The sequence below is a fragment of the Rattus norvegicus genome, chromosome 9 (genome assembly GCF_021556685.1).
Source record: "Rattus norvegicus strain SHRSP/BbbUtx chromosome 9, alternate assembly SHRSP_T2T, whole genome shotgun sequence".
NCBI lineage: Eukaryota > Metazoa > Chordata > Mammalia > Rodentia > Muridae > Rattus > Rattus norvegicus.
In genome coordinates, this window is record NC_141542.1 from 119,264,706 (window position 1) to 119,292,281 (window position 27,576).

A 27,576-nucleotide genomic window follows, 5' to 3' on the forward strand; every position below is an offset into this window, starting at 1 on the left:
CTTGTTGTGACTTCTATCCTGTAAACGCCCGCTCTCTGAGGTAAGCAGTGCAGTAAAAAGGGCACACAGCTGACGGAGAACAGGAGTCCAGCTGCAGTCACCAGACCACAGGAGCTTCCTGTTCGCCCGCCCCACGGCCGCAAGCAGCACCGTGGACAGAGTAAGCAACAGTCAGGCTTTTGTGGAGCAGGTTTGTGTGGGTGAAGACACTTCTAGTCCAATGCCTTGCAGCGACCCTCAAATTCTAAATGGCCCCATGGCTCCCCCCTACACTCCCTATGGATCTCCCCTATTAGGAGCTTTATCTCCCTGTTGGTAAGCTTTGGTAAACTTTAACACCACTTCCTGGCTCCTCCTCCCTCCTTTAAAAAAAAACAACAAACAAACAAACAAACAAACAAAAAACAAAACAAAAAAACAAAAACCAAAAACACAGTTTCTTGGCAACCCACTCTAGTGCTGTAACACAGCTGGGCAGTGTACATTCACAGAGTTACGGTTTTTCCCTTTCTCTGTATATCTCTCCTACCTCAAACCAATTGCTACTGTCTTACATTTTAAAGAAAGGAATGGTAGCAAAACATAGAATTTTTGTTTGTTTCTGTCAGAATTGACAAAGAAATGGAAAAGCATCAAAAGTTAATAATGGTCAAGTTGGAACAACGGCTCAACCATTAAGAGCACTGGCTGCTCTTCCAGAGAGAATCCGGGTTGGATCCCACAGCGCAGCTCACAACTTCATCCAGTTGCGGGAGACCCGACGCCCTCTTCTGGCCTCTACAGGCACTGCATGTATGTGGTACACAGTCTTACACGCAGGCCAAAACACAAGGCAAAGAAATAATAAGAATGTTAAGTTATTAGTGGGATGTGGGGAATGCACAGGCACAAGCAAACCATCTGTTCAGGGAGATGGTTTGAATGGATGTCAAAGGTCGTGGGCTCCTCTTAGCAGAAGGAAATCAACTAAAGATCACCAGCTCTCTTGATATAGGGGATACAGATTCAAGCTTTTGCATGAGTGTCTGTCTGGGATCCTACTGCTGAGATGTGGTCCTGTGGGCTGGGGGCACCAGAAAGAGGCTCTAACATGTACATCCTGCCCCTGTGGTGGCTCAAATCTGGAGGCTTCTCATTAATAGTGTTTGGTCAGCCAGGGGCTTGAGAACTGGACTGACTGCTTAGAGTGCCAGCCACTGTGCACTCACTAGTGCCGGGTCACTTGCTCCCTCTACCATAAATGTCAAGGTACTCCAGGTGCCACCATAGCAACCTCTATCCTTGGTACTTTTGCCAGATAAGGCTTTAGCTTCTACTTTTCCCTCAGAGTTCAGAGCCTCTCTCAGAGCTGCAGCTGTCTTTCTGTCTATGGCCCACAGGCAGAATCCCCTTGACCAGTCTCGTTGGAGCAGAAGCAAGGACTACAACACCAAACCTGTCTATGCCCCACACTTCATTAAGTCACACATCTGTAAAAGTCCCTCTGCTGCTCGTCTGGGAGTCCTAAGAAGCAGCTGTGTACCTGTGCAAGCACCAATATATCAACCCACACCTCTGGTCCTTATGGATTCGTCTTTCTGGTATACCTTAGAATCTTACTAGAATCAAAGGACTAGATCTGGACTTGAGCAGCTACCCTGAACTTGGGACTTTTAAGTGTTAAAGTATTTACTGTCTACAGTTAGACGAAATGAAGTTGTTGATGGTCTCATTTTACAGATGAGGAAAGTCGAGGCTTAGAAAGAGTGAGTAATAGACCCAGTGTTCTACATATAGCAAGGGGCAGAGATACAACAAGTACATGGTGCTCTGACGCCAATGGCTCCGTATGCTTTGTTTTTATGTATTCCTGCTTCAATATTCTGACTGGTGTCTCTGTGGCCTAGTTATCTGCCAATTCTTATGCGTCTGACTCCATGGATTGGAGAATCTTGAGAGAGTAGAATTCCCAACCGTGTTGCAGAATTCCACAACCTCCTCAGAGTTTATCTAAACCCCCACTGTTGAGAGGACAGTGATTCTGTCTGTCTTGCTCAGTGCTCTGTCTACAGGACTTAGTAACTAAAACACAGGAGCCTCCCCCCAAGAATGGGCATGGCCACACCCTTCCCCTTGCTCAACAAAACTACAAAGTGTAGTATGCTCTGTGTGACTGAGTTCATTGTAAAAGAAGAGGGATGGAACACTGCAGGTGGGTTAGACCTGGGATTTGGTGGGAAACTAAATTATATGCATGGATGTGGGAGAAGGGATGGAGATGTTGCAGTAAAAATAAAAAAGGTTTCTTCTATCTCCCACTAGTGTGGACACCGTACTTCACATGGCATCTGCAGGATATTTTCATCCCAGTCAGCCAAGCGTCTCACCTGCTAAGCTCCATCCCATCTCACGCTGCCGATGGCTACTCTCTGAGCCCGTCAGCAATCTCTCTACCCATCTAGTTCCCAGGGTGGGTCGCTGCCACGCCAGTTTCATACAGAGACTGCCTATCTTGAGGCTCTCTTACTGTGGACTCAATTAAGTTGCCACATGAAAGAACACACCACACAATAACCTCTGATCCAGTTGATAAGATATAATTTGCCCATGTAGACAGCATACAATCCTGCACACACCAATCCCTTAAAAATATTCATAACAACCTGTATCTATGCGCAGAAAAGAATCTTAACATCTGCCTCCATGTTCTCCCGGCCCTCTGGCTCCTTCTCTCCTTTTTAAAACTTCTCCCGCCCATCCTTCCTTCTTGTCCAATGACAAGCCTCCTTCTATCCTATACCTGCCTTCCTGCATAATGACATCAGCCTACGTGGAGAGCTGTAGACTACAAGCTTGCAAATATGAATGGGTTGTGTGGATCTTTAATAGTCCCTCCTTGTGTGTTTCAGAACATGAGGCAAAATTGCGCATTTCTCAGAGTGCAGGGAAACCCCTGAACAGATGAGTATCTGGGGTCAAGGACAGAGGACAGGATGACAAACACATATGCAAACACACATACACACACACACACACACACACACACACACACACACACACACACACAAAGCTAACTTCTCCCTAGCTTTTCAATACCAAACAGCCCTGCATGCTTACTGGGCTAATGCCAAGATCTACCGCACAAGGGACGGAAGTTGCAACCCAGGAAGTTTCAAGCTTAACGAATGCCAGACCATGACGAAGCTCCTAAAAAGCCTAATGGATAGGCCATCTGCTCTGTATTTGGCGCCCACTGACTGAAAACACAACAGAGATGGGAGTGCTGGCTGCAGGTCTCTGCTTAGGCCTCTTCCAGTTTGAGCTATAATCATTGCTGTACTAAACATGCCCTTCTGGGGAGAGACCAGTCCACAGGTGGATCATTCTTTTCCTATCTTTTGCACTTCCTGTGTGTGTGCTCATGTGTGGTACGGTGGTTTGAATGAGAAAGGTCCCCGACAGACTCATGTATTAGAACCCTTGGTTCCCTATTGGGGGCCTTGTTTGGAGAGTGTAGGCAACTGTGTAAGCAGGAGAGCCTTGCTGGACTGGGGACTGATTTTGAGGGTTTCTAGCTTTTTTCCAGTTTAAGTTCTCTCCCTCACTCTTTCCATCTCCCTCTTTCTCTCTTCTCCCAGGGTGTGGTCGGAAGTGCCGTCAGCCAGTGTTCTGTCCCCGTGTTCACACCACACCTTCCCCTACCATCTTGGATCCTCCCTCCACAACTGTACGCCAAAACAAACCCTCTTCTGTGAGTTGCTTCCAGTCAAAATATTTCTTCACGACAATAGGAAAGTGACTGAAACAGACAGCATGTACCCAACACACGTGGTTGGCAAAGAGAACTTTTATCATTTTCATTTTAAAAGTTCTGTGGGCTAGCCGTTGTCTTATATAACTTCATGGAGGGGAATCCTAAGGGAGCCTGGAAGCACTAAGGCTCCTTGGTTTTAAATCAACATAATTTTTTTGCTATAATATTTAGTTTTTAATCAAAACTATAGTTGTTTACTTTAAAGCATAAAGAGTAGACCCTGAGATAGATCCACACCAGGGAGGAAAGAAAACGTAGTTTGTGACTTTTAAAAGAAAATTCTTTATCTTCCTTTTTTTTTATTTCAGATAATAGGTCTATAGAAGCCAGGCAGTGCTGTCGAGATTGGAAATGAATCCTAAGTCCTATGGGTTTTGTTCTTATGGCTGTGGTTCACATGGCCCCATCAATCCTGTACTAAGAAATGCCTGTCCGTCAGTTAAGAGATTCCGACCAGGTCTCAAACATAAGGTATCAGGCCTCATGCGGGGGAAGTCCCACATAGGAAACAGTTAAGGAGAAAGTGGTTTGAAAACATGGAAGCAGGCAGAGCCAATGTGCAGCCTGTTGGTAAAACATGAAGAATGCTGGCCACTGTCCATACAAGACAGAGGCTCCTCTCTTCCCACCATCCTCAGACCAACTGGGAATGGCCTTCTTCCTCCCCTATTTATTTATTTATTTATTTATTTATTTATTTATTCTCGAGATTATAATTTGAATATATTTCTTCCTTCCCTTTCCAGCTTCCAAGCCCTTCCACATATCCCTTGCCATTCTCCTTCAAATCAAAGGCCTGTTTTTTACTGCGGTAGCACGCAAATCTTTATGTGCACACACTACATGTGCGTTCACAATATTATTCCCAAATATAACCTGTTCAAGCCATGCAATGCTGGCTATATGCATGGTTGGTACAGACAACCAATTGGTGTGCTCTTCCCAAGAAGACCACCTCATCCATCCCCAGGTTTTCTCAGTTGCCTACAGCATTGTGTGTAGGGTAGGGTTGGTGGATGGGGAAAAGTGTCTCATGGGCTTTTCTCCATCAAGTTTGGCATGTTCTTTGGTGTTATCCCTGCTCCGTTCACATTGGGACGTTAGTGTTGTAAATGAAAGTATGTTAATGGGTCAGAGAGTAAGTTACTGAGGAAAGGTGGGATTTCTTAATAAAATTGTTCAAGGTGAGGTTTTTTTTTTTTTTTATAAGAGTCCAATGAGAGAAGAAACTGATCACACAAATGCCATGGGGGGTGAGCAAATGCAAATGTTCTGAGGTAGGAAAGGAGATCACTCATCATTCTTGGCCCTCCACTCCTGGAGGACCACCCTTTCTTCCAGATGCATATACTCGAATTTTCTATCTCCCTCAGCAGATCCAGACAACTCTAGACTGGGCTTCATTATTGCAAAAAGGCATTGTAATTTGACACATGCATTCCAAATCTAAGCTTTCTCTTAAGAGAGTATCACAGATGAGTTGTACTACCCACCGAGAACTTGATCACCAACATAGCACAGCAAAATGATCACACACAATATAGGAGCTCTATACAACAAATGCATGTCCTACCTTACAACGATTCAGTAGTTATTTTGTTAAGATGGAGAATCAGGGACTTCACAGTAACCTCTCAGCCCTTTAGCTAGGTACACAGATGGGCCAGAGCTAAACTTTATGCTCTTAGTTTCCTTGTTGAGTTCTTCCAAGGAGTCCCTGTTAAGAACAGATCTGATGGGTTAATTGTTCTTTCTCCAACTAGTCAGCATTGGCCACAGACAACAGCACATGCAAGGTGGTTTAACTCAATGAGAACACTTTGAGAACCTGGGTTGTCAATCCACTGACAGCACATGGCTAAGAACGAAGGATGGGTGCCTACCAAGAGGGAGGGTTAAGAAGGACTTGAGCCCAGCAAAAGTTCCTTGAGAAGATTTGAAATTAAGAAGAAATGCAAATCAGCCATGTAAGGCTGATGGTAACAGGGGCTCAGCGTTGCAGGATATTTGATCACATTACGAACCCCAAGTCTGTGAACTGGGAACCTGTTTCTTGATGTGGTGCGGCTGAGCCCAGGCACACACCTTTAACCCAAGAGCTTTCTGTAAACAAGAGATAAATAAAGTCAAGGGTGGGTCAAAAGATGGACCAAGCAACCAGTAGACAAGGGGTGAACATAAGAGAACCCAGGAAAGAGAAATGAGGAACTCCTTTCTCCTCCAGTTGAATGGCATTTAAGACAGCATGGAGAAGGAGAAGGAGCTTTTTCTTCCTCAGTGTTGATGAGGGAGGTCATCTGGCTGCTTTCTCTGCTTCTCTGAGCTAATGTAGTGGGCTTTCACCACAGCATCTGGCTCCTGAGTCTTCATTTGGTAAATCAAACATTTGGGATTTTGTTTTAAAAACAACAGCTCACCATTGCTTACATCATTTTAACAGGTTGCCCAACATCTATTCTCAGGATGCTTGTGCGAGGCCTTGGCCCAATTCCTTGCTACCTTATGCCATGAATGCCCTCCCCTCATATATTTTCTTATATCCACTTAATAATCCATTGGTCTGTCCATCCACTTATCAGACCTCCTTGTACCAGTCTATGCTCACATGGACCTACCTACAAGACTATGGAAGAGTCATAGTCTTTCATCGCAGTGCGACAAACAGTGACATTGGAGAATTACAGTTGAGAAAGTCAGAGTGATCTATGAACCCCCAGCAGAAGTATAGATCAAGTGGGAAGTCACGATGCTTTGGGGCAGAATATATCTTTTTTGAAACTCAAAGGAAAACAAGGTATTCTCAAACAGGGCTGAAAACCTCTCGACTGTGAATATTCCATCTCCCCCCCCCCCTTTTTTTTCTATGCGCCAGAGAGTAAAGGTTCCTGCACTGTGTCCCTGCAATGCTCAGAACCTCTATAACTGTTAAGGTTTGATCTTTTAATTTGTAATGATGAATACTGTTCCCCAAGGCCTGGTTGCTCCCAGGAATGAGAGAATCCACACGTACAATGTGACCTTGCTCCTTGATTTAAAATGGTTGGTTAAATAAAGTTGCCAACAGCCAATAGCTGGGAAGAAGAGATATAGGCAAGGTTTGGGGTTCCTGGGTTTGGGGTCAGAGGAGAACATGAGGAAAGAGAGGAAGGTGGAGAACGGAGAAGACATCATGGGGGTAAGAATCTTAAAATCATGGCCAATTGGAGTTAAGAGCAGCTCAGATAGGATATACCATTAGTTGGGGATAGATACAGATTCTGGATCTTCTACACCAAGGTCTAGGATATTCCACAGTATCCTCTCCAGCTCCCTGTAGGAGCAAGAACAGAGAGTGGGGACCCTAAAGGACAAATGAGCCGTGTTCAGCTACTAGATAGTCCTGGAGCAAAGCTCAGCCCTTTTTGATTTTATCATTGTCTACATAGGCTGTAAGACTCAGACCAGGGATGCATGCTGATTAACACCTGAATGATTATCAAATTTTAAATAAGTCAATGCCACACTTAAATCTTAAGCTTGCTGATTTCACTTTCTTACAGCTGTGTGTGAGCCCACTGCACACTAAAAATAGGAACGCCGGTGAAGTCAGTGCACAGCAGTTTCCTTTTTTCCTTTCCCTACTTTTTCACCTCAGGCTCTAGATGGGTGGCCATCCTAATTAGGAAATAATTTCCCTTAAATTAATAGCAGATAGCCGTAGTCACACTAAACACTGCAATCCACAGCTCAGTGTCATTACCTTGAGCCACAATGCTATGTTGTCAAGTGCTCCTGTGGTGAATGACGACTGTCCTGTTCTTAATAGTTACTCCCCACTCCTCTCTGTAGAACTAACCTCTCACGAATCCACTTACAAACCGTTCACTCAAAAAATTAATTGCGAAGGAAATTATACGGACTCAGTTCTACTTCCTGATATGGGCTCTACAGAGGAGGACCCTGAATGGTGATGAGGGGCTCTGACCTGATCTCAAGGCTCAAAGCTATGCTCGAATGGAGACCAGAATGGGAGTCTGTGTTCTAACTTAGAATTGTTGGCCAGCGTCAGTCGTAATCGTTCACAATCGTAATCAAATGCAAGCTGCCAAACATCCATGGCTTGGACACGTCCTTCACCTCCTGCTGTTCCCAAGGAAGAAAAGATTACTGAGTTGCATTTTCTGAAAGGCAAACATTGTGAGAGAAAACACAGCCATAATCTTTAAAGTAAGAACCTCAAAAGAGGAATGTTGACAGATGCTGTGTTTCAAGACTTTGCAAGCAATTATTTCTGCACACACAAAAAAATTATTTTTGCTGATTAGGGTTAATATTAATTTTTCTATCTGAAGTTTACAATAATTGATTTTTCATAAAACAGCATCAGAAAGGGGAAAACTATACAGTCTTTTAGGAACATTGACTTAGAGATACATTGGACAATACTTTTAGACAGTGTGATGGTTTGTATATGCTCGGCCCAGCGGGTAGCACCAATTGCAGAAGTAACCTTGTTGGAGTAGGTGTGTCACTGTGGGTGTGGGCTTTAAGACCCTCATCCTAGCTGCCTGGAAGCCAGTATTCTGCTAGCCGCCTCCAGATGAAGATGTAGAACTCTCAGCTCCTCCTGCACCATGCCTGCCTGGGTGCTGACATGTTCTTGCCGTGATGACAATGAACTGAACCTCTGAACCTGTAAGCCAGCCCCAATTAAATGTTGTCCTTATAAGAGTTGCCTTGGTCACAGTGTCTGCTCACAGCAGTAAAACCCTAAGACAGATAGTATATAACTTTTGTATTATTATCATTCAAATTCTGAAAGTCCAGCAAGACACCAGAGAAGTTTTACAGAATCCATGCAGGAGCTTTTGGAAGGAGTTCATAAGATAAGTCACACCATTGTCTTGTATAGTCTTTAGGTTGAAAAAGAGAGTCACTTCACAGAGAAGCTGCAAGAAGAGGAAGACCAACACCCAAGGAACCCCATGCCCTTTTTCTCCCTTGCCCTTGATACCTGGGGGGAGGAGGGGCTACGTACTGGACAGTGCTTCGTGTTTAAGATGCATTTCTAAGGACAACATGAAACAGTGTGCTTTTCTCATAACAAACAAACAAACAAAAAAACCATGCTTCCCCCTGAAAACCAGCTTGCTTTGTAAACTGCTCCTGAAAGGCCTTTTTAGGTGATACTTAGGGAAAGCAACCAAGATTGAACTCAAAGGGCCTGGCAATGTTGCTCAGTGACAGACTGCACTAACGAGGTGTAGGCCCTGTCCTGACCCTCAGGACCGGTTTTGCACAGTGTAAACTGACGAAGTCAAGCGCTCTGGCTTTTGTGGGCGGAGTAACTGCTCTCTGCTACGTTCTTTACGCGCACAGCTCTGCCTCTCTGTCACTTGGGCTCTCCTCACACACCAAGGTGAGAGAAGATACAATAACTGAAGTCTTCCGTGCTGGGCAGTGAGTTGGTTGGTCCCCCCGTCCTCACTCTGAGGTGAAGTCCCTGTATTGCAGCTTAGTAAGAGTGAACGGGTCTGAAGAGCAGGGTGAGGGAATTGAACTGTACTGAACAGAACAGTACCTATTCTGTATCACGAGGGCTGGAGTAGCAGTGGCGTCTTACCACGGTTGGGCTCCTTCATGTTCTTTTGACCCTTTCCGCACCCCAAAACTTCCTCCTCCCATGTGTATTCCTTGATGTTCATAATCATTCTCTATGCCTGACTGAGTGTGGGGGACAGCACTTGATATGGAGTTTGTAGAAATAAACATCGGCGATCTGTTCGAACCCTGGAGTAGCATTCTAAATTTCTTCCCCCCATCCACACAGTGAAGGGAAAACCTTCACAGACTTTTCCTCACACACTCCCAGGATGCTTTAGTGCAGCACATCTGTCTCTGTACCCGTCCAATTAGCAGCAAACGTCTCTGCATGTCTCTGCTGTTCTCCTGAAGATACTCCTATCTATTTTCATTTATAACTGTCCCATTTTCTTGCCTGTGGATTTTATTTCTTCCATTAGATTTCACAGTCCTAAGAGGAAGGGCCCATATCTTCTATTTCATTTTAATTCCCTAAACTCTCTCCAAACAGACCTTAATGGCTCTTCTAGGGCTGCCCGCCGTGCCTTATCAAATAGCCATGCCTTTGCCAGTGCCCCGGGCTTCTCCCAGGAAGTTTGTTGCAAGGCAGTGCTACTTTTGACCTTGAACAAATCTCTAAATCCCGGTCAGCTGTGCACTTTCCTTTCAGCATGGAAACACTGTTGCCAAGGGACCGTGGCCCAACACAAACCACAGATGTGACCCCCTCCATGAAGAGTGAGGACAAGGGGGCTTAAGTCACTCTCTGGACTGCAGCTTTATGGCTCTAGGGAGGGCGGGCATAACGAAGAGCCCTGCTGAATGTAGATTGGATCCCTCTCTTGCTAGGCAAAGAGGACAGCTTAACAATCGGGCTAATGCGGACATTTTTGGGTCTTTTTCTTGTATTAAAAAAAAATAAAAACAAGGCCATCTACAGAGGAACGACATCTAAATAATATTCTGCTTGTGAATGAGTGTAATGAATGTGGAGAAAATTGTGGGCGATTAGGGTTCTTTCTAGGCATCCTCCCTCTCCATCCTGTCCAGGGTTTTTGGGGACACGTAAACATTTGGTCACTTGGGGTCTTGCTGTCTTTTTCTCCTGTTAGTTATTGAGGAGTACGTTTTCCCATTTTCAGTACTGAAATTCTCTCTTATATTGAGAATTGCAAGGAGGAGGCGACTGATTCCCACCAAGGATAGTATCCTAAAGGCTCCTAGATCGACTCATAGTAACCACTGGGAAAGCAGCAAAGAGAGAGAGGAAAACATTAAGCCTAAAGCCTGGGAGGAATTAGCACTCAAAAGCTGCTGGCACAGCAAACCAAGATCACTGGATTGGGTGCTCAGAGAGCTCCCGTTACTGCCAGGACTGGGTGATGAGGAAGGGAAGCTCAAAACCCAGCATGTTTTGATGGGGCTGAAGGGGATGATGTTCTTATGGACAGTGACTGTGTTTGGTGGACCTTGCGGTCCATGAGGGGCTCTCTGGCTGTGATCCCTAAACTTGGTTGTCAACTTAACTGTATTAGGAAGTAACTAAAACCCAAGCAGCTTTGCATATCTGGGGGCGGGGAGGGGAGGTGGTTCTTGGTTGGATCATTGAAGGTTAGATTAGTACCTTAAATCTAAGTCACAGCTTCTGGTGGCAGCCTGCACGAAAGGACAATGGTTGTGCCCTCCTCGATGGCAAGCTCGTCTACCCAGAGTGGCCCCTTTGCTGGTGTTGGCACCTACTGGTGTGTGTGTGTGTGTGTGTGTGTGTGTGTGTGTGTGTGTGTGTGGAAGGTGAAATGGGAACTGAAAACTGCAGCCCTCCAGGACATCCATGGGATATAGAACAGCCAGCTCCTTAGAGAACCTTTCCTAATACAAAGGTCATCCGACAAGCTCCATCTAGCAAAGGTCCAGAGAATGTTTCCTTGGCTCCAGCCTTGCTTTCTGATTCGTCTCCTGACCGTGTTGGCTGTTAACCCACTGAAACGTGATGCTACCCAAAGTCTGAAGTTTCTCCATTTCTCTAGAAGAACCTTGCTTTCAATGAATTTACCCTTCATTTTAGACAAAAACAAAAAACAACAAAACAAAAAAGCAAAAACAAACAAACAAACAAACAAAACCCAAACAAACAAAAAAGAAAAATCTCAAAGCTCCCCTAAAGAATAGTATTAAACTCGGCATCTGTTTGTGAGACTCGGTTCCTCTCAGACGTGGCTCTGATGACCCCAAGCCAGGGAGAAGTCTCTCCAGACACTTACCTTGCATCTGCTTCAACCTTCATTGCTTTGGTCCTCCACATGGGCTGCTCGTTCTTGACCTACCTGAAATTACTCTTCTCCGCCTCCACACCTCTGCCTGCTCGACATAGCCACTCACGGTATGATTTCTTTTTGATACCCCGGATCTTTGAACTCACGCCGAGGGTCTTTATAATCTAAGAAGCAGAGAAGTGCGATGTATTTACCCCGTTATCTATTGATAGTCAGGCCTGTCTTACAAAGAAAAATTAATTCATCTCTAAGGCTCAGGGCTTCCCAACAGCTTCAAAGTCACGCACTCATATGCATCGATGTGAATGTGTACGGATACATACGGCGCGTCAGGAACAGCGGCCTCTGTGCCCTTCCGCAGCTGGGTTCGGGGATGAGTAAAACGCAGCTGGGGTTTCTTTTCATCTCACAATGGCTCTTAGCCATAGCTCTGCTTGTTGAAAAAACCCTTATTCAGCTCTCCGGGGATGTAAAAATTCCTACAGGGAGTTGTAGAGAAAGAAGGCACGATCCTGCTCGCTATGGCCCAGGGGGCACGAGCCAACCCCTCCTTAGGCTAAGCGAGGGCAGACAGGAAAGTGTTGGGCTCTATCCTTTTTGTCCCTGGATAGCATCTGACAGATGTTAGCTGAGAGTGTGAGGGAAGAAAATAGTTTTATTTATTACTATTAACAAAGCCTTCCCCAATCTTTTCTATCCCATTTTAATTGAAAAGAAGAGAAAACAAGAGGGCGGAGAGGTGGCTCAGCGGTCAAGAGCACTGACTGCTCTTCTAGAGGTCCTGAGTTCAATTCCCAGTAACCGCATGGTGGCTCACAACCATCTGTAATGGGATCTGATGCTCTTCTGGCCTGCAGGTGTACATGCAGATAGAGCATGCATGTACAATAAATAGATAAATAAATCTTTAAAAGAAAACGACAACAACACAAGACAATGCTGCCAGAAAAGGTGGGCTGAGAAGTTCTTATGAAGGCAAGATGCCCTCTATATAGCAAAGGGCCAAGCCGCAAAATGTTCTTGCCCTCCCCAATATATTTGTCTTAATTATAAGAACATATGAAAGCCTCTGAATTAATTATAAACTGTTTACATTATAATATATTTATAATATTATATTATAATCTTAATTATAAAAGCCTCTGAATATTATCTTTCGCTCTAGATGCTGTGACTTCTAAGTGGCTAGGTCTCTTCTGCCGTCCTCGGGCACGCTAGTGAAGTACACATTCACTAGCTTTTTAGGGAAAAGAAACCAAGCTGGGCAGTATGTACGAATACATAACCACAAAATGCAAATATCAGTATGGTGCTAAAGTCCGAAAGCTGGAGAAACTGGCTCCACGCTCTGCCTTGCCCTGCCATCGGTCTGTTGATACATACATTTGGTTGGAGGAAAATAGATTCCCCAACAATAATTCTGAACATTAACTTTAAGTGCTCTCCCACAGATTTATTTTGCTTCTGAAAATACTATGTTTCAATTTAACGATCCATTTGTTTGGCTAGAAAAGACAAGAAGTGAGCACAGTGTTCCCATGCCTGTTTTTGAGTCAAGGCTCTGGGTCACGTGTCCGTATGATTCCAGGATTGAGAAGGGTACAGACAGGAGTCGCTGTCGGTGTTCTACTCTCCAAGGAACACAGAATGTAGGTGCTGAGAAGGACGGATGACAACACTTTTAAAACATGAAAGTCAGGGCTTGAGTGGATGCCAAGGGTTGCAGGATAAAAAGGTGGAGCGCAGAGAATCTACAACATGATGAAACTAGTCAGTATGGTATTAATGATGCCTGGGTCGCCGTCCACTTGTCTAACGCCATAGAAGGTTTAACATCAAGGGCGAACCATGTCAACAGAGGAATGGATACAGAAAATATGGTACAATGGAGTACTACTCTGCTATTAAAAACAATGACTCCATGAAATTTATAGGTAAATGGATAGAACTAGAAAATATCATCCTGTGTGAGGTAACCCAATCACAAAAAAAAAAAAAAAACTCACATTCACTGATAAGTGGATATTAGCCCAGAAGCTCGGAACACCCAAGATACAATCCACAGAGCACAAGAAGATCAAAAAGAAGGATGAACAAAATGTGGATGCTTCAGTCCTTCTTAGAAGGGGTAACAAAATTACTCACAGGAGGAAATATGGAGTCAAAGTTTGGAGCACAGACTGAAGGAAAGGCCATCCGGAGACTGCCCCACCTGGGGATCTAGCCCCTATATAGTCACAAAACCCAGACAATATTGTGGATGCCAAGAAGTGTATGCTGACAGGAGCCTGATATACCTGTCTGCTGAGAGGCTCTGCCAGAGCCTGACAAATACAGAGGTGGATGCTCACAGCCAACCATTGAACTGAGGACGGGGTCCCTGTTGGAGGAGTTAGAGAAAGAACTGAAGGAGCTGAAGGGCCTTGCAACCCCATGAGAACAACAATACCAACCAACCAGAGCTCCCAGGGACTAAACTATCACCCAAAGAGTACACGTGGACAGACCCATGGATCCAGCTGCATATGTAGCAGAGGATGGCCTTGTTGGGCACCAATGGGAAGAGAAGCCCTTGGTCCTGCCATGGCAGCACCTCACCAGTATAGGGAATGTCAGGGCAGGGAGGCAGGAAGGAGTGAGTGGGGAAATACTTTCATAAGAAGCAGGAGGTGGGGGCTAGGTTAGGGGGTTTATGGATGGGAAACTGGGAAAGGGGATAACATTTGAAATGTAAATTAAAAATATCCAAAAAGGCAGGGGGTGGGGTGAACCATGAACCATGAAACAAACTAAAGAATGGGAGTGGCGGTGAGGATGGTGGTGGTGAGGATGATGATGGTGAGAATGACACTTGGCTAGAACCACACAAATTTACACATGACTCATTTTGTTGGGGCGTTGATAATAGGGGAAGCTGTTTATGTGTGACAGGGAGGCAATGGGAAATCTTTTTGTTTTCATCTCAGATTATCTGTGACCCCAAAAGTAATCTTTAACAATCTATGGACATTTAAAAGATAAAGATGTATTTGGTCTTTTGATAAGGTTGTAGTATAGAACCTTTGAAAATGTTTTGCCGAAAAAAGAATCAGAAATTCCTCACGTAGCATCCTTGTTATCCAAAAATAGATAAGGGGTTATGTTACAATCCTGGCTTCCTTGTCCCAATTCAGGATCGAACCCTCGACAAAACCCATGACAAAACTTCCCCCTATTTCTTTTATTCAATGTGTAATGAGAGCAAATTCCTGGGCAGGTTCTGTGACACATGCTAAGGTTAGAGCAGTAAGCCCCTTGTTGGTCTCCTGTAGAACCTCCATCTTGAGAGGAACAAAGATGTCCTGGAGCAGGCTGACCAAGACCCTGGCTATTAACAAAGGAGGGGCACTTAGGAACATGGAGGGCCGGCGCATGCGCACAAATCACCCATGGGCAACGGCTCCTCACTGGTGCAATGAAGCCCTGTGTAGTGATATGGATGGTAGATAGTTTCCTTAGGCTTTGCTTAGCGTGACCTAAAGACTGCTGAGGTCTAACCTTGCTTTAGCTTACTCCCTGGTGGGAAACGAGAAGAGAAACACTCCATCGAGTGGCACAGGGAGTTCCGAGCTGCCCTCAAATAAACCCTTTGCTTAGATTTTAAAACTCTGCCTTCAACTTTGAGAGAGAAAAAAAGTTTTATTTTATTACCATCATTAAATACCCTTCCCTGTTACTCATCTGTTTACGGTGAGTGACAGGGTCATTCCACCACCACCACCACGACCCCCCCAACCCCCCCACCTCCCACCCCATCCCCCCGCTCTGCTCTCCAAATGAAGACAGAGTCCATGGGCCGTACTGGCTCTCACCAAGTGTTGTTAGAAGGAAGTCCTCCAGTTGGAAGAGACTTGGGACAATGCCACCTGACTCCTGCTACTGTATCCTAAGTGTGACTACCTGATATTGGTCAAATCCAGGGCCACTAACTACAACCATAGTTCTGCACTACTGTCAGTGAATGTCCCTTGTTGTCAACTATGTCTATGCACTAGCTTGTTTCTTTCTCTTAGAGAAGGGAGGTGTCTTAGTTAGGGTCTAACTGCTGTGGGCAGACACCATGACCAAGGCAAGTCTCATAAGGACAACATTTGATTGGCACTGGCTTACAGGTTCAGAGGTTCAGTCCATTATCATCAAGGTGGGAGCAGGGCAGCATCCAGGCATCTTCACCTGAAGGAAGCCAGGGAACAGACTGAGCATCCCCAGGCAGCTAGGAAGGGGGGTCTCCAAGCCCACCCCCACAGTGACACACTTCCTCCAACAAGGCCACACCTTCTAATAGTGCCACTCCATGGGACGACCATGTGCAAACCATCACGTGTAGGTTCTATCTGCGCCTCTCTCTTTAAGTTCCCTTTATCACCGCTATTGTAACTTTTGGTGAATTTACTCTCGGTGAGGACGACCCCAGGTAATTAATTTCCAATGGATTCAATCAGAATTTCTCACTAAGTAGACGATTTCCCAGCTGTCCAGGCTCCATGAGAATTGAGGGCTCTTTCAGCTACACAGGAACCCATGGAACATTGGACACTGGCTTTGCCCCGTGTTCTGCCATAGCTAACCACACAAAGAGAAAACTCCTATGAAAATGTACCTTTCCCTTAAACAAAAACAAAACAGAACAAAACAAAAACCAACCAAACAGAAAACCACCCCGGAAGCAGCCCTGTGAAGTAGGAAAATTTAATTTGATAGAAAATGAAAGTGTGACCAGCAATCATGAGGCCTATTCCGTCTTCTTCCACACAATAATTCGCCTGTTTTTGTTCTCCTCTCTTTGATGTTTGACTCTACACAGTGTGGGAGACGCTGTACCAAAAGATGGGTGTGGGAAGAGAAGGGAGAGACAGGGAGAGCAAACAGAGATAAAGAGAAAGAAAGAAAGAAAGAAAGAAAGAAAGAAAGAAAGAAAGAAAGAAAGAAAGAAAGAAAAGAAAACCACAGAGATAAAGTTGGGCTGGTTCCACTATCAGCCTTGACGAGACCAAGAGTTAATTATAGTATTCATAAAAATTTTATAGGAGTCAATCCTTCAAGTAGACATTAAGCAGATGAAGAGAACAGGACAGGAAGCAAAGAAACCGGGTCCTGTAGAAGGCCGTGGAAAGCAGCATGGAGTTGAACAGGATATGCTTAAAGTCAGTCCATCAGCACCTTCTGTAGCGCACCACACCCCCACTTCCGCTCACCTAGTGCAAGGTCACTGAGCTTGCTGTGTGAGACTCAGCGCTCGTGTTGTAGTGCCAGGGCAGTGTAGTGATCCCTGAAAACCAGACAGGAGCCAATCTGATGCACTTCACAGCAGGGTCTTTATTCTATTCCAGCTAGCTCAGGCCCTCCCACATGTCCACTGCTGTCATGCAGGATGATTTTGGTGGTGGGGAGAGGCCCAAATATCTATCGGGGCAAGACTTTATATCAAGCAGCAAGGCGGGGTAAGTGTGCAAGCATCTATCTGGAAAGCTACTGTGGCTTTTAGCATAATTGGCTGGTGCTGGGAGTCATATCATAAACTTAATTTCTGCTCCCCTCTGCATTGGTGGTGGTTAGGCAGTGGGCTTGGAACCTGGGGGTGCAGGTTTGTTGAGGGAATAACCTGGAGGCTCTGGTCTTGTTGAGGGTGTAACCCGGAGACGCTGGTCTTGTTGGGGATTAGCCTAGAGACTGGAGCGAGGCTCAGGTTTTGTTGGGTGGCAACTTGGAAACTAGAGCTGGGTACCAGCCTGTTAGTTTACCTGAGTTCAAACTTAGGTCAGGTTCTCTAGAATGGAGTCTGAACTTCACAAGATTTGGCCTCTCAATAGGGATACAGCAAGATGACTGCACTAGGCCCACCACCCAACGCAGTGCATTCAAACCGTCAGCTACACCCTAAAACACCAACTCATCTTTGCAATGGAAACAAAGAAGACTATGGAATTTGCAAGAAGCTAAGAGCTTTACCCGATGGCCTGAGAAGTGGCCTTCTATTTCCTTTCCCACACGAGACAACTCAGTAGTCGGAAGTATTTATTTCAAGTTTGACCAAGACAGTAACCAGTTCTTGAATTCTATGTCATTGTTATTTGTGTTGCTTATGGGACCGTATACATGTGTGCTCCTAACAGGGCCATATACATGTGTGCTCCTAATGGGGCCATAGACATGTGTGCTCCTAATGGGGCCATAGACATGTGTGCTCCTAATCTTCCTTAGAAGCCTCTGCCTTTGACATGTAGGATATCCACATGAACACACACATCCAGTGCATGATGGAGTCAGTTAATCTTTCTCAGAAACATGACTTTGGAGGCTCTTCCATTATTTGGAGAAGGCTGTAGGAAAGGTGGAGTCAACCCTGACGCTAAGAAAAACCTTAGCGAAGAGTTGGGGTTTCAGTTGACGCAATGGATGTACTAGAATTTGAGGGTGTCGTGTAGCTGGATTTCTCTGACACCTTTAACACTGTTGTTATGAAAGGTTATATTAGGCTCATTTTGGGGAACGGTAGAGAAGGACCGCTTTAAACATTTTAGATTTGAATTATATCTGAATATACTGTAGGATGCATAGCCTTGTCAGGGTAATATTAGTGATGAACTGGGGAAGGGGTTTCTGCATCCATATCAGAAGAACGAATTAGCTGGGGATGTGTTAACCATCTCTTTTAATCCAAAGGAAGAGACCCCTGAGCCTGGTCCAACAGGAAACGGCTTCTGACAGAATTCTAGGCTTTGTCCCTGGTTTAATCTTCTAGTGGAAAAAAAATCCCATGTGGGAAAACAAAAACTCGTAAATCTGTTTTAGTGACACAAGAGATCAGGATGGGCTTACCCCGTGTCAACCGGAGTAGTCAGAAGTAGATGGTGTTCGGAATGAACCTCTAATCACAGCAGCAGGAGCCGAGGTTACCTCAGCTGAGACACGCCAGGGAGCCCGTGTGACTTGGAGGAATCTTTTGCCTAGTGGGCAACCAAAGGTGAGTAGAACTTAGAGGTCAGGGAACTTGAAAGAAAGGCAGAGGAAATCACGGTTCACCAACACCACAGCCTAGGACTTAGCACGGATGGGCGGGGGAAGGAGAGTGAGCCCTGGAGGACCCACCTTCCAGAGGGAAAAGAGCTGGTCTCAGAGCCACAAGGGTAAATCCTGAGGCTGTGGCTGGCTCCCAGCTGAGCTGGCTCCCAGCACTTCTTATCGAGCACGCCATTGTCAATATGGTCGGTGACTGTCACCCCATTTCAGGAGCCTCATAAAGCGAGACTGCATTATCATTTCAGCGGTGTGAAGAGAAACTGGAGGTTTTCACAAAATGAACCCCTGTAACTAGAGATACGGAGTTCTATCTTCCCTGAAAGCAGTTTTATAGCGTGTAAAACCAACCTTCCTCTCCGCAATTAAACCGGAAGAAGATAGATGTGTCTCATTCCTTGACGTAATGGCCTTGAGGCATCTTAATGGAAACACTCTAATAAAAGTTTATCTCAAACACTGACCAATCCTTTAGCACTGGCTACAGAAGATGGCTGAGCAGCAGTCCCAAGCATTGGGGCTTATCGGAAAAGACGTTCCTGTGTCAAAACTAGGTGATGAAGACATCAAGATGAATTGTGAGTCTGGGGAGCATGACAGAGAGACAATTACATCTGGTCAGATGCCCTCACACCGCCATTTCAGAGAGCCAGTGGCTGAGCTCTCAGTCAAAAGCCTTCTGATAACTCTGTTGTGCCAGCTACGGTGGCTGGAAAACAAACAGAAAGGCTTGGGGTCTCCCTTGCTTGCCTCTGGGAAGCGTATTGAAGAGAACAGAGTAACACACACTGGAGTCCCTTTCTAGTCTCAGAAAGACAGAAACAGAGGAAGGGCAGAGAGATGATAGATAGATAGATAGATAGATAGATAGATAGATAGATAGATAGGTAGATAGATAGATAGATAGATAGATAGAGGCAGAAAGACAGAGAGACAGACACAGAGACAGAAAAACAGAAAGACAGAGACCGAGAGACAGAGACAGAGAGAATGAAACAAGATCTTTGAGCTTTTCACAATGAAAACCTCAAGAACTCATAAAGAAATACTAATGAACTCCACTTGTCAGGAACTCCCTACCTCAGCAAAGATGGCATTTCCACCAGACTGTTTCCTGTCTCCACAGGAATCATGACATTTCTGTACCTGGCCTTCCATAATAGCCATTGTCTTAGTCAGGGTTTCTATTCCTGCACAAGCACCATGACCAAGAAGCAGGTTGGGGAGGAAAGGGTTTATTCAGCTTACACTTCCACATGGCTGTTCATCACCAAAGGAAGTCAGGACTGGAACTCAAGCAGGTCAGGAAGCAGGAGATGATGCAAAGGCCATGGAGGGATGTTACTTACTGGCTTGCTTCCCCTGGCTTGCTCAGCTTGCTCTCTTACAGAACCCAGGACCACCAGTCCAGGGATGGCACCACCCACAATGGGCTGGGTCCTCCCCCATCTATCACTAGTTGAGAAAATGCCTTGCAGCTGGGTCTCATGGAGGCATTTCCACAACGGAGGCTCCTTTTCTGTGATAACTCCAGCCTGTGTCAAGTGGACACACAGAACCAGCCAGTACAGCCGTATCCCACAGTCTCAGGCCCTGTTCACATACATTCTGCGGTCCACCCAACCATCGCAGCAGGGAACTAGGCACTGAATGATCCTTACTGTCTGGTGACAAGTCAGTGCTCAGGGTACAAAAGCAAACAGAAATCAAGTCACCTCAATTTCAGGGGAAACAAGGATGTCTGAGCTACTAGAGGTGGTCATTTTCATGTCAAAAGTAGTTGCTTAATATCTCCAGCTGCACTTGCTGAAGAGCCAAGAAGGTACAGCCTCTGCTGAGATTTAGCAGCCAAACCATGGAATTCAATCACTGGTCTCACTCCCTGTTACTCACCTCTGCTGGGATAAGGCACTTTGCTTTACTATTGTGGTCAACAATTGCCCTGGGAAAAGCCATCTTGAAAGGCAGCCACCATGTGCAATGAACTTCAGAAACTCATCCAGTCTTGAAGCAAGGACATGGGTTTCCAAGGATGTCTTGGCTTGAGTTGGTCTCAGTTCAAGTCTCTGCCTTACAGGCTGTTGTCTGGCAAATCTGAGCTGGTCACACATTTCCCTAAACTTAAAACGTGTACATCTCTGTAATAACAGCTACTTCACCTGGGCATTAGAGGGGAAACTCTGATGATGATTCTAAAGAGTGCCTGGTATGTTGGGGCTTCTGAGAAGGTTGGTCTAAATCTAGTTTCTCTCGGGCCAAGGACGGGGCTGAAATATTCACGTGTCTTACAGATTCATTTGTTTCTTCCTCTTCTGGCCATGAGGAAGCGTCCATCCATTAGTGAAGCTTCTGAGAAGGAAACAGACCCAACATATTTCTATTCTGCAGTCTACTGGTGCTCTCTTTGTTTGGCCACATCCGCACTGCCACAGTGAACAATGAAAATTCTACAATGTTTTCCCTCAACTTCTGCCTCTTGGCAGCCATGGCCAAAACCACCCTGCAGCTGTCATTTGCGAGAGGGATCCCCAGCCAATCACTGAGAACCACCCCGCTGTGAGGGGCAGCTGCTCCAGAGTCCTGCAAGCAGGAAAGTGACAGAGCCATATGCTACCAGGAATCCCCCAATGAGGGCAGGCCTCCCCCAAAAGTGGGATCAGAACTTCTGCTTCTAACTCGAGCCAAACAGCTAAGCACGTGATCTTTCTGAGATCTTGCTAATGACAACAGTGGGAAAACGAGAAAAGACAAAAGGATCAGATATCTCTAAGCCTGGATGCTTAGCAATAAACGAAGTTGCTATGGAAGCTGCTGGGTCACAGGGTAAGGTCTCAGGGGGAGTGGTTTTGAAGACCTTTGACACTTCTTCCTACAGGCTGAGGATTCATAGATTCAGCCACAGAAGGAGCAACGATCATGTGTAACTTCAGCGGACACACACCATTTTCAAATACGCAGCGTGTTCTTTCAAGTGCTACAAATTCAATAAACCTGCAGGGGAAATGCAGGAATCAGGGCTTTTTCTCAAAATCTTTCTCCAAAATGTAGTTTTCACTATTTGTTTGGAAAAAACCAATAATGCTGGCTTCTTGGACAATAGATACACGCTACATAAAGGGTATATTTAAACTTCTCTGGGTAAAATAAAATTATTATTTCCAGACATCAGAGCTTCTAATATGTTGGTATATACTGTGCATAGCAACATATCATGATCATGGAGTGTGTGTGTGTGTGTGTGTGTGCGTGTGTGTGTGCGTGTGTGTGTGTCTGTCTGTCTGGTCTGGTCTGTCTGTCTGTTGGTCTCTGCGCCCCCCCCACTCTTGTGTGTGTGTGTGTGTGTGTGTGTGAGTGTGAGTGTGTGTGTGTGTCTATGTGAGTGAGTGTGTGTGTGTGTGTGTCTGTCTGTCTGTCTGTCTGGTCTGTCTGTCTGTTGGTCTCTGCGCCCCCCCTTGTGTGTGTGTGTGTGTGAGTGTGTCTGTGTGTGTGTCTGTGCGCGTGTGTGAGCATGCACAGCAATTTCAGGAATATATTTTCTCTGTGGCTTTGGTTGACCGCCTAGACTATAGGCAACTTGAGAACTAAGACCTTTTCCCTATTACTTTTAGAGTCTAGATTATGTCTGGGATGAAGTAGGTATTTGATGTTTTGATGCTAAAGTGATTCCTCACATTTACTTATACAGCATTGGGGAAGAAAACAGTTTATGGTCAAAGCTAAAGAAACAGATGCGATGTTGCTTCCAGTCAGTCTCATAGTAAATTTGGGAGAATTCAAAAAGTAAAACTAAAAATCTTCAGATATCTGTTAGCATTTTGTCTAGGCTCTGCCCCACAGTTACCTGGCAACAGCCAGGTGTGCCTGACTCACTATAAAAGGGGCTACCTGCCCCCTCCACTCTCTCTCTTGCTCTGTCCTTCTTGCTCCCTCTCTGTCCCCTCGCTCCTGTCCCCTCTCTCCCCATTCCCTTCCCCCCTCCCCAGCCCGACCCACACTTGCCCACTCCTACCTCTCTCCACATGCTCATGGCCGACTTCTTCTTCTCTATTTCTCTACTCTCTTTCTCTCTGCCTTTCTCTGCCTCCACTACCCTCTCAACTCCCCTCCCCATGCCCTGAATAAACTCTATTCTGGTCCCTCATGGGGAAGGGATGCCTCAGCATGAGCTCGTGGAAGGAGCCCCTCTTCCCCCATACCTGACTACCTATCCACCAAACCATATTCCTCCTCTTTTTATCTTCTTATAAACAGAACAATATCGTCTGGAAGCAAGAACATAGTGAGCCACATGAACAGAAAGAAAAAACTATTTCCTTGTATGTCAACCCAATAAGTAATGCTTTCTTTGCAATGAGTCTGGTCTTCGCTCTATCTGGGGGCTCCATGATGCCAGGCAGGGAATCTTGTTTGTCTCCTTCTTTTCCCAGAGCAGGTATGGAAAGTGAACAAGCTCTGCACGCCAGCTGGCCCTCCACACCAGAGGAAGTACACTGCCTCGCCTGAGCCCCCCTTTCCGGTCCCACACCCAGGAGCTCTGAGCCCCTTCTGGAGCCCTTCCCTAACCCCAGCTCTATGGCGACCATCCGGCCCACTGCAGTCCAGCAATATGGCTAATGAGTGTCGCGCGGAGCAATGCAGACGCTAAGGAACCCCACATAAGCTGCCAGGATGCAAGTTGCCAAGTCATGCCTGTCTTTCATGGAGACATCTGGGATGCTGGCGAGGAGAGCTAGGGACCTGTTCTCCGCTCTTTTTTTTTTTTTTTTTTTTTTTGGTTCTTTTTTTCCCCGGAGCTGGGGACCGAACCCAGGGCCTTGCGCTTCCTAGGTAAGCGCTCTACCACTGAGCTAAATCCCCAGCACCCTGTTCTTGGCTCTTACCTGGCAGAAAGTTTCTCCTCTGTGCTGAGAGAAGAAGCCGTTGTGTGGGAGAGTATGGGACTGTAGACGCTGCATGTTTCGTTAATGGAAGCATGTGCTATGAACAGTAGATAATTGTTGAATCGTGTTGTGCTGGGCACTCATCTAAGCACTTTACACGCGTTTACGATCATCATTCTCAGAAAAACTCATTGACGTAGGTGCTTTTCCATCTCCCGGAAACTGAGGCACACAAAAAGGAGTTATCTCAGTGTCATCTAGTCAGTTGTGACAATCTCGTTGGCTGGAATTCTACAGATTTGAAGTGTGTAGAATTTTATTTTCATTAATAATTCATTCATTCATTCATTCACTAAACTTAAGTTTAAGTTTCATACTCCTATATTATTTCTAGATATCTGGCTTGAGGAAATGCCAGATAATACATAAAAAGGAATGTAAAGATGTTAATCGTAGGGTCACTTGTAGGAACAAATAAGTAGACATCAAAGCAATCATGTATAAAATTCTAGAACTAATTCAAAAATTTAAATTAAAAAAGGCAAACTTCAGAAGAACATAAATACATATAGTGGAATGGTTACGTAAATTACCATATTCATATTAGAGAGTAAGATCATAACTTGGTGAGAAAAAATATGAAATAGTATTGAGAAAATCAAAGTAGAGAATGGTGCATATTTTGTAGTTTTGTTGATATAAAGCCTTACTCTAAAGGGTGGTATTATCTGTGTGTGGAAGGAGAAACACCGTCTTATCAGTGCAACAGGAGAAAACACCCAATCTGAGAGTGGTGGTCTTCTTTAAAAAAATAAAATCCATGTTCTATTTTTTCTTAAGGAAGAGGCATTTGGGCAGCACTTTGTAACTAAAAATCTCATCGGCAATTAAAAATAGCTAAAAGCTTCATTGGAAAAAATAATGCAAACAAAACAGACTGCTAAGCTCGGTGGGGGTGGGGGGAGGGGCAGGGCGCACAAGCTTGACTTTCTGTCTCCGAGGTTTGGGCTGGCGTTTCTGAAAAACATCGGAAGGATACCACCCCATTCATCTCCTCTATTAAATCCTCCATCTTATTATTTATCATTTATTTTCTTAAAGCCTCATATTACTTACTATGAAAAGAGTTTTGTTGGGAAGAACATTTGGTTCTTGCACGTTATCTACATCTCGCATTGAAGACAGAGAAGGGTGTTATTTGCAGAGACTAAGGTAAGTCAGTTGTATTTATTCAGTGCACACAAGTGCTTTTTGGATCTCAGGTAGAATATCTATAATCAAGCAAAGTCTCCTCTTCCTGTGCTCCGAGGGATTCTATGTTGCCAAAAATACAATTGCTTTTCAGTTACTCTAGGGAACTTTCAAACAAACTGTAGGAAAATGTCAAAATCTGAAATAAGAATCTGCAAAGAAACTCATTTCACTGGAGCCCATGTTGGCTGTGAGGCGCCAGGTTGGTGATTTCCTTGTAATGAGTTGAGATGCATTTGTCTTGTGAGCATTGACTCATTTCTGCCTAGCGCTGAATTCTGTCAGTGGGAACCTGTGGGCCTGCCCTGTGAGATTCTGCATGGGGCCCGCCTGCGGCTGGCTGTCTTCTGGTGGGACTCCGTGTCCCCTCAGATCTGTCGCACACACGGTGCAGTGAAGATTGGCTCCAAATGGATTTCAAGAAATTACAGAGTGACGGGTCATTTGATATAAAGCATATGTGTATTATGTGTCAGAGTCAGAATTTGAACCAAGGTCTATCTCGATCTATGTAGTTCAGGCTCTGTTAAACAACCAAGAAAAGCTACACTGATTTGGTTAGATCAATAAGATGGTATTCAATTGGCCTTCACCGTTCTATACGAAGCAATGAGAACACTTTGTTAATTATATACAACTGTAATGGAGGGCCAGGCAAGGAGGCTATGAACCCAAGGCTGTACTTGTCACCAGAATTCTGGTGTATTCAGACAGCTCCCACCTCAGTAGAGTAGAATGTACGCCTCCTCCACAGGACATCGCCCAAGGAGAGGGTTATCTTGGCACTGAGAAACCGTTATTAGATTTCTCTCAGCACAATGAAGCACTTGTGTGCTGTTTCACTGGAAAGGAGCAAACGTCTCTCTGGCTCACAATATACAAATACAAAATAAGTCACCGGTGGAGGTGGAGATGACCATTATCAAAGCACATGTCAGAGCAAGCGCTCACACCACAGGCTGGGAAGGCTAGAGGGAAAGGGGAGAGGGGGAAGGGGTTGCCTGGACCTAAAACCCTTTCAAAGGCACACCCAAAATTACTCATGAGCACCCTTTAAGTCCTCAGTATCCCCAAACACTGCTACCCTGGACACTTAGACCTTAGGTTAATGTCTACTAAGCCACAATCCAAACAAGCTTTAATCTCCACCTCATCAACGTGGGGCTGCTTTGTCTGCAGTCCACCTCATCGGTGTCTGCTTACCCTGCAACTCGGTCTGAAGGAAAACAAATGCTCCTTACAAAGGAAGCATGTCCTTCTTGTCCCTTCATAGCCATGGCAATCGGTGACAGACAACGCCTTCCTAACCAGCCCAGCACAGTACTGGTAGGACCTGAAGCTCTTGTCAGACTCTTGTCAGGTTTCTGCACCCTGGCATAGAAGACGCCAGAAACAGTTCCGAGAAAGTGAAAAGGGTAGAGAGAGGCCACATGGAGTCTCTTGGTAACAACTGTGGCTCTCTAACAGGATCCCAAGAATTTCCGGTTATCTTAAAACAGAACTTGTCTTCTCTATTTTTTTTTCTTTTTTTCGGAGCTGGGAACTGAACCCAGGGCCTTGTGCTTCTAGGCAAGCACTCTACCACTGAGCTAAATCCCCAACCCAGAACTTGTCTTCTCAAGAGTGTTGGGAAGTCCTGTTATTCTTTATTAAAATATTATGCTTCGGGCACTGTTTTATGTACTTACTATATTCAATGAAAAACTGAACGATCACTAAAATATCCATAAGATCAAATAATACAAATCTTACTGTCCCTATAACCGCAACTACCTAAAATATAATACATAATTCTGAAGAAAACAATAGCAGATAAACAATAGCAGAAAATCACAGGGTTATACAGAACACTTGTCTTTTTTTTTTTTTTCATTGTTTTCCAAAGTTTTCTTAAATGTGTGGGAACAAGAAAGCAGTCAAACTAGGTTCTAGAGGTAATGTGGTTTTTATTTGTGGACTTCTACATTTTTTGATGTTGAGTGCTTTCACTCTAACTAGGAATTTGGGTTCCCGGAGTGTTGAAATTTGGGATAAAAATTGGTGGTACTGTGTTAACACACACACACACACACACACACACACACACACACACACACACACACAGAGGCACGCATGCGCGCACATACATATTCTAGTGACAGGAAGAGAAAGAAAGGAAGTAGGGCCCTCCAAGCAAGAATTTTAAAGTAGAGCTATGAATTGAAAGATGTTTACATTAAGAAAAATGTATTGACCAGAAACGTGTTTTAGGAATCATCATGGGTTGTTGCTGGACATTGGCTAAAATCTATTGTTTCATCGAGAATTCAGATCGTGGAATCCAACAGTCAGATACACAAAAAAGAAGATGATCAATGGCTCCGGCGCGTGTGGGCCTGACCACCAGAGGATGCTGGAGCCTCAAGTCCGGCAAGGATTTCAGGTCCCACGAGCATCCTCTCAGCGTATCGCCCAAGCTCTGCTCTCTCACTGATCGCCAGTCTTCAGTAGCCACAAAGACGAGGATTTTTCTTGGCAACGGGTGTTTGTTTTCTGGGACCTTTTTGTTTTGTGTTTGTTTCTTTGTTATCTTTGTACCCAATCCCGAAGACTTCAGTGAGTTTTGTTTACAGTCTGTGTTAACGCCCCCCACTCCCAACTAACTATACTGACATCGCCAAGTCCCGTGGCCAATCTCTCACGAACGTGGAACATTTTCTGGTTATCAACTGCCATGAGTAATCCTCACCATAGAAGGCCTTCAGAGACTTCCATGCAGGAC

At 45.0% G+C, this 27,576-nt stretch overlaps 1 protein-coding gene across 10 annotated transcripts in view; it reads right to left on the reverse strand.

Annotated features, from left to right (window-relative positions):
• The window catches only part of LOC102552268 (uncharacterized), a 117,709-nt gene extending 93,965 nt beyond the window's left edge, over positions 1-23,744 (reverse strand). For 4 of the 10 annotated variants that reach the window (XM_087569049.1, XM_087569045.1, XM_087569043.1 and 1 more), the window contains exons 1-3: positions 23,565-23,744; positions 20,578-21,033; positions 11,680-11,792 (exon numbers count right to left, since the gene is read on the reverse strand). In XM_087569049.1, coding sequence (XP_087425175.1) covers positions 11,680-11,792; positions 20,578-20,640 — 176 coding nt within the window. In that variant the 5' untranslated portion in view covers positions 20,641-21,033; positions 23,565-23,744. Of the gene's footprint in view, positions 1-5,366; positions 5,511-11,679; positions 11,793-20,577; positions 21,034-23,564 lie in introns of those variants that run through there. The other 6 variants (XR_015629801.1, XR_015629800.1, XM_087569046.1 and 3 more) reach the window with 5 other exon arrangements.
• Positions 23,745-27,576: the final 3,832 nt, after the last annotated feature.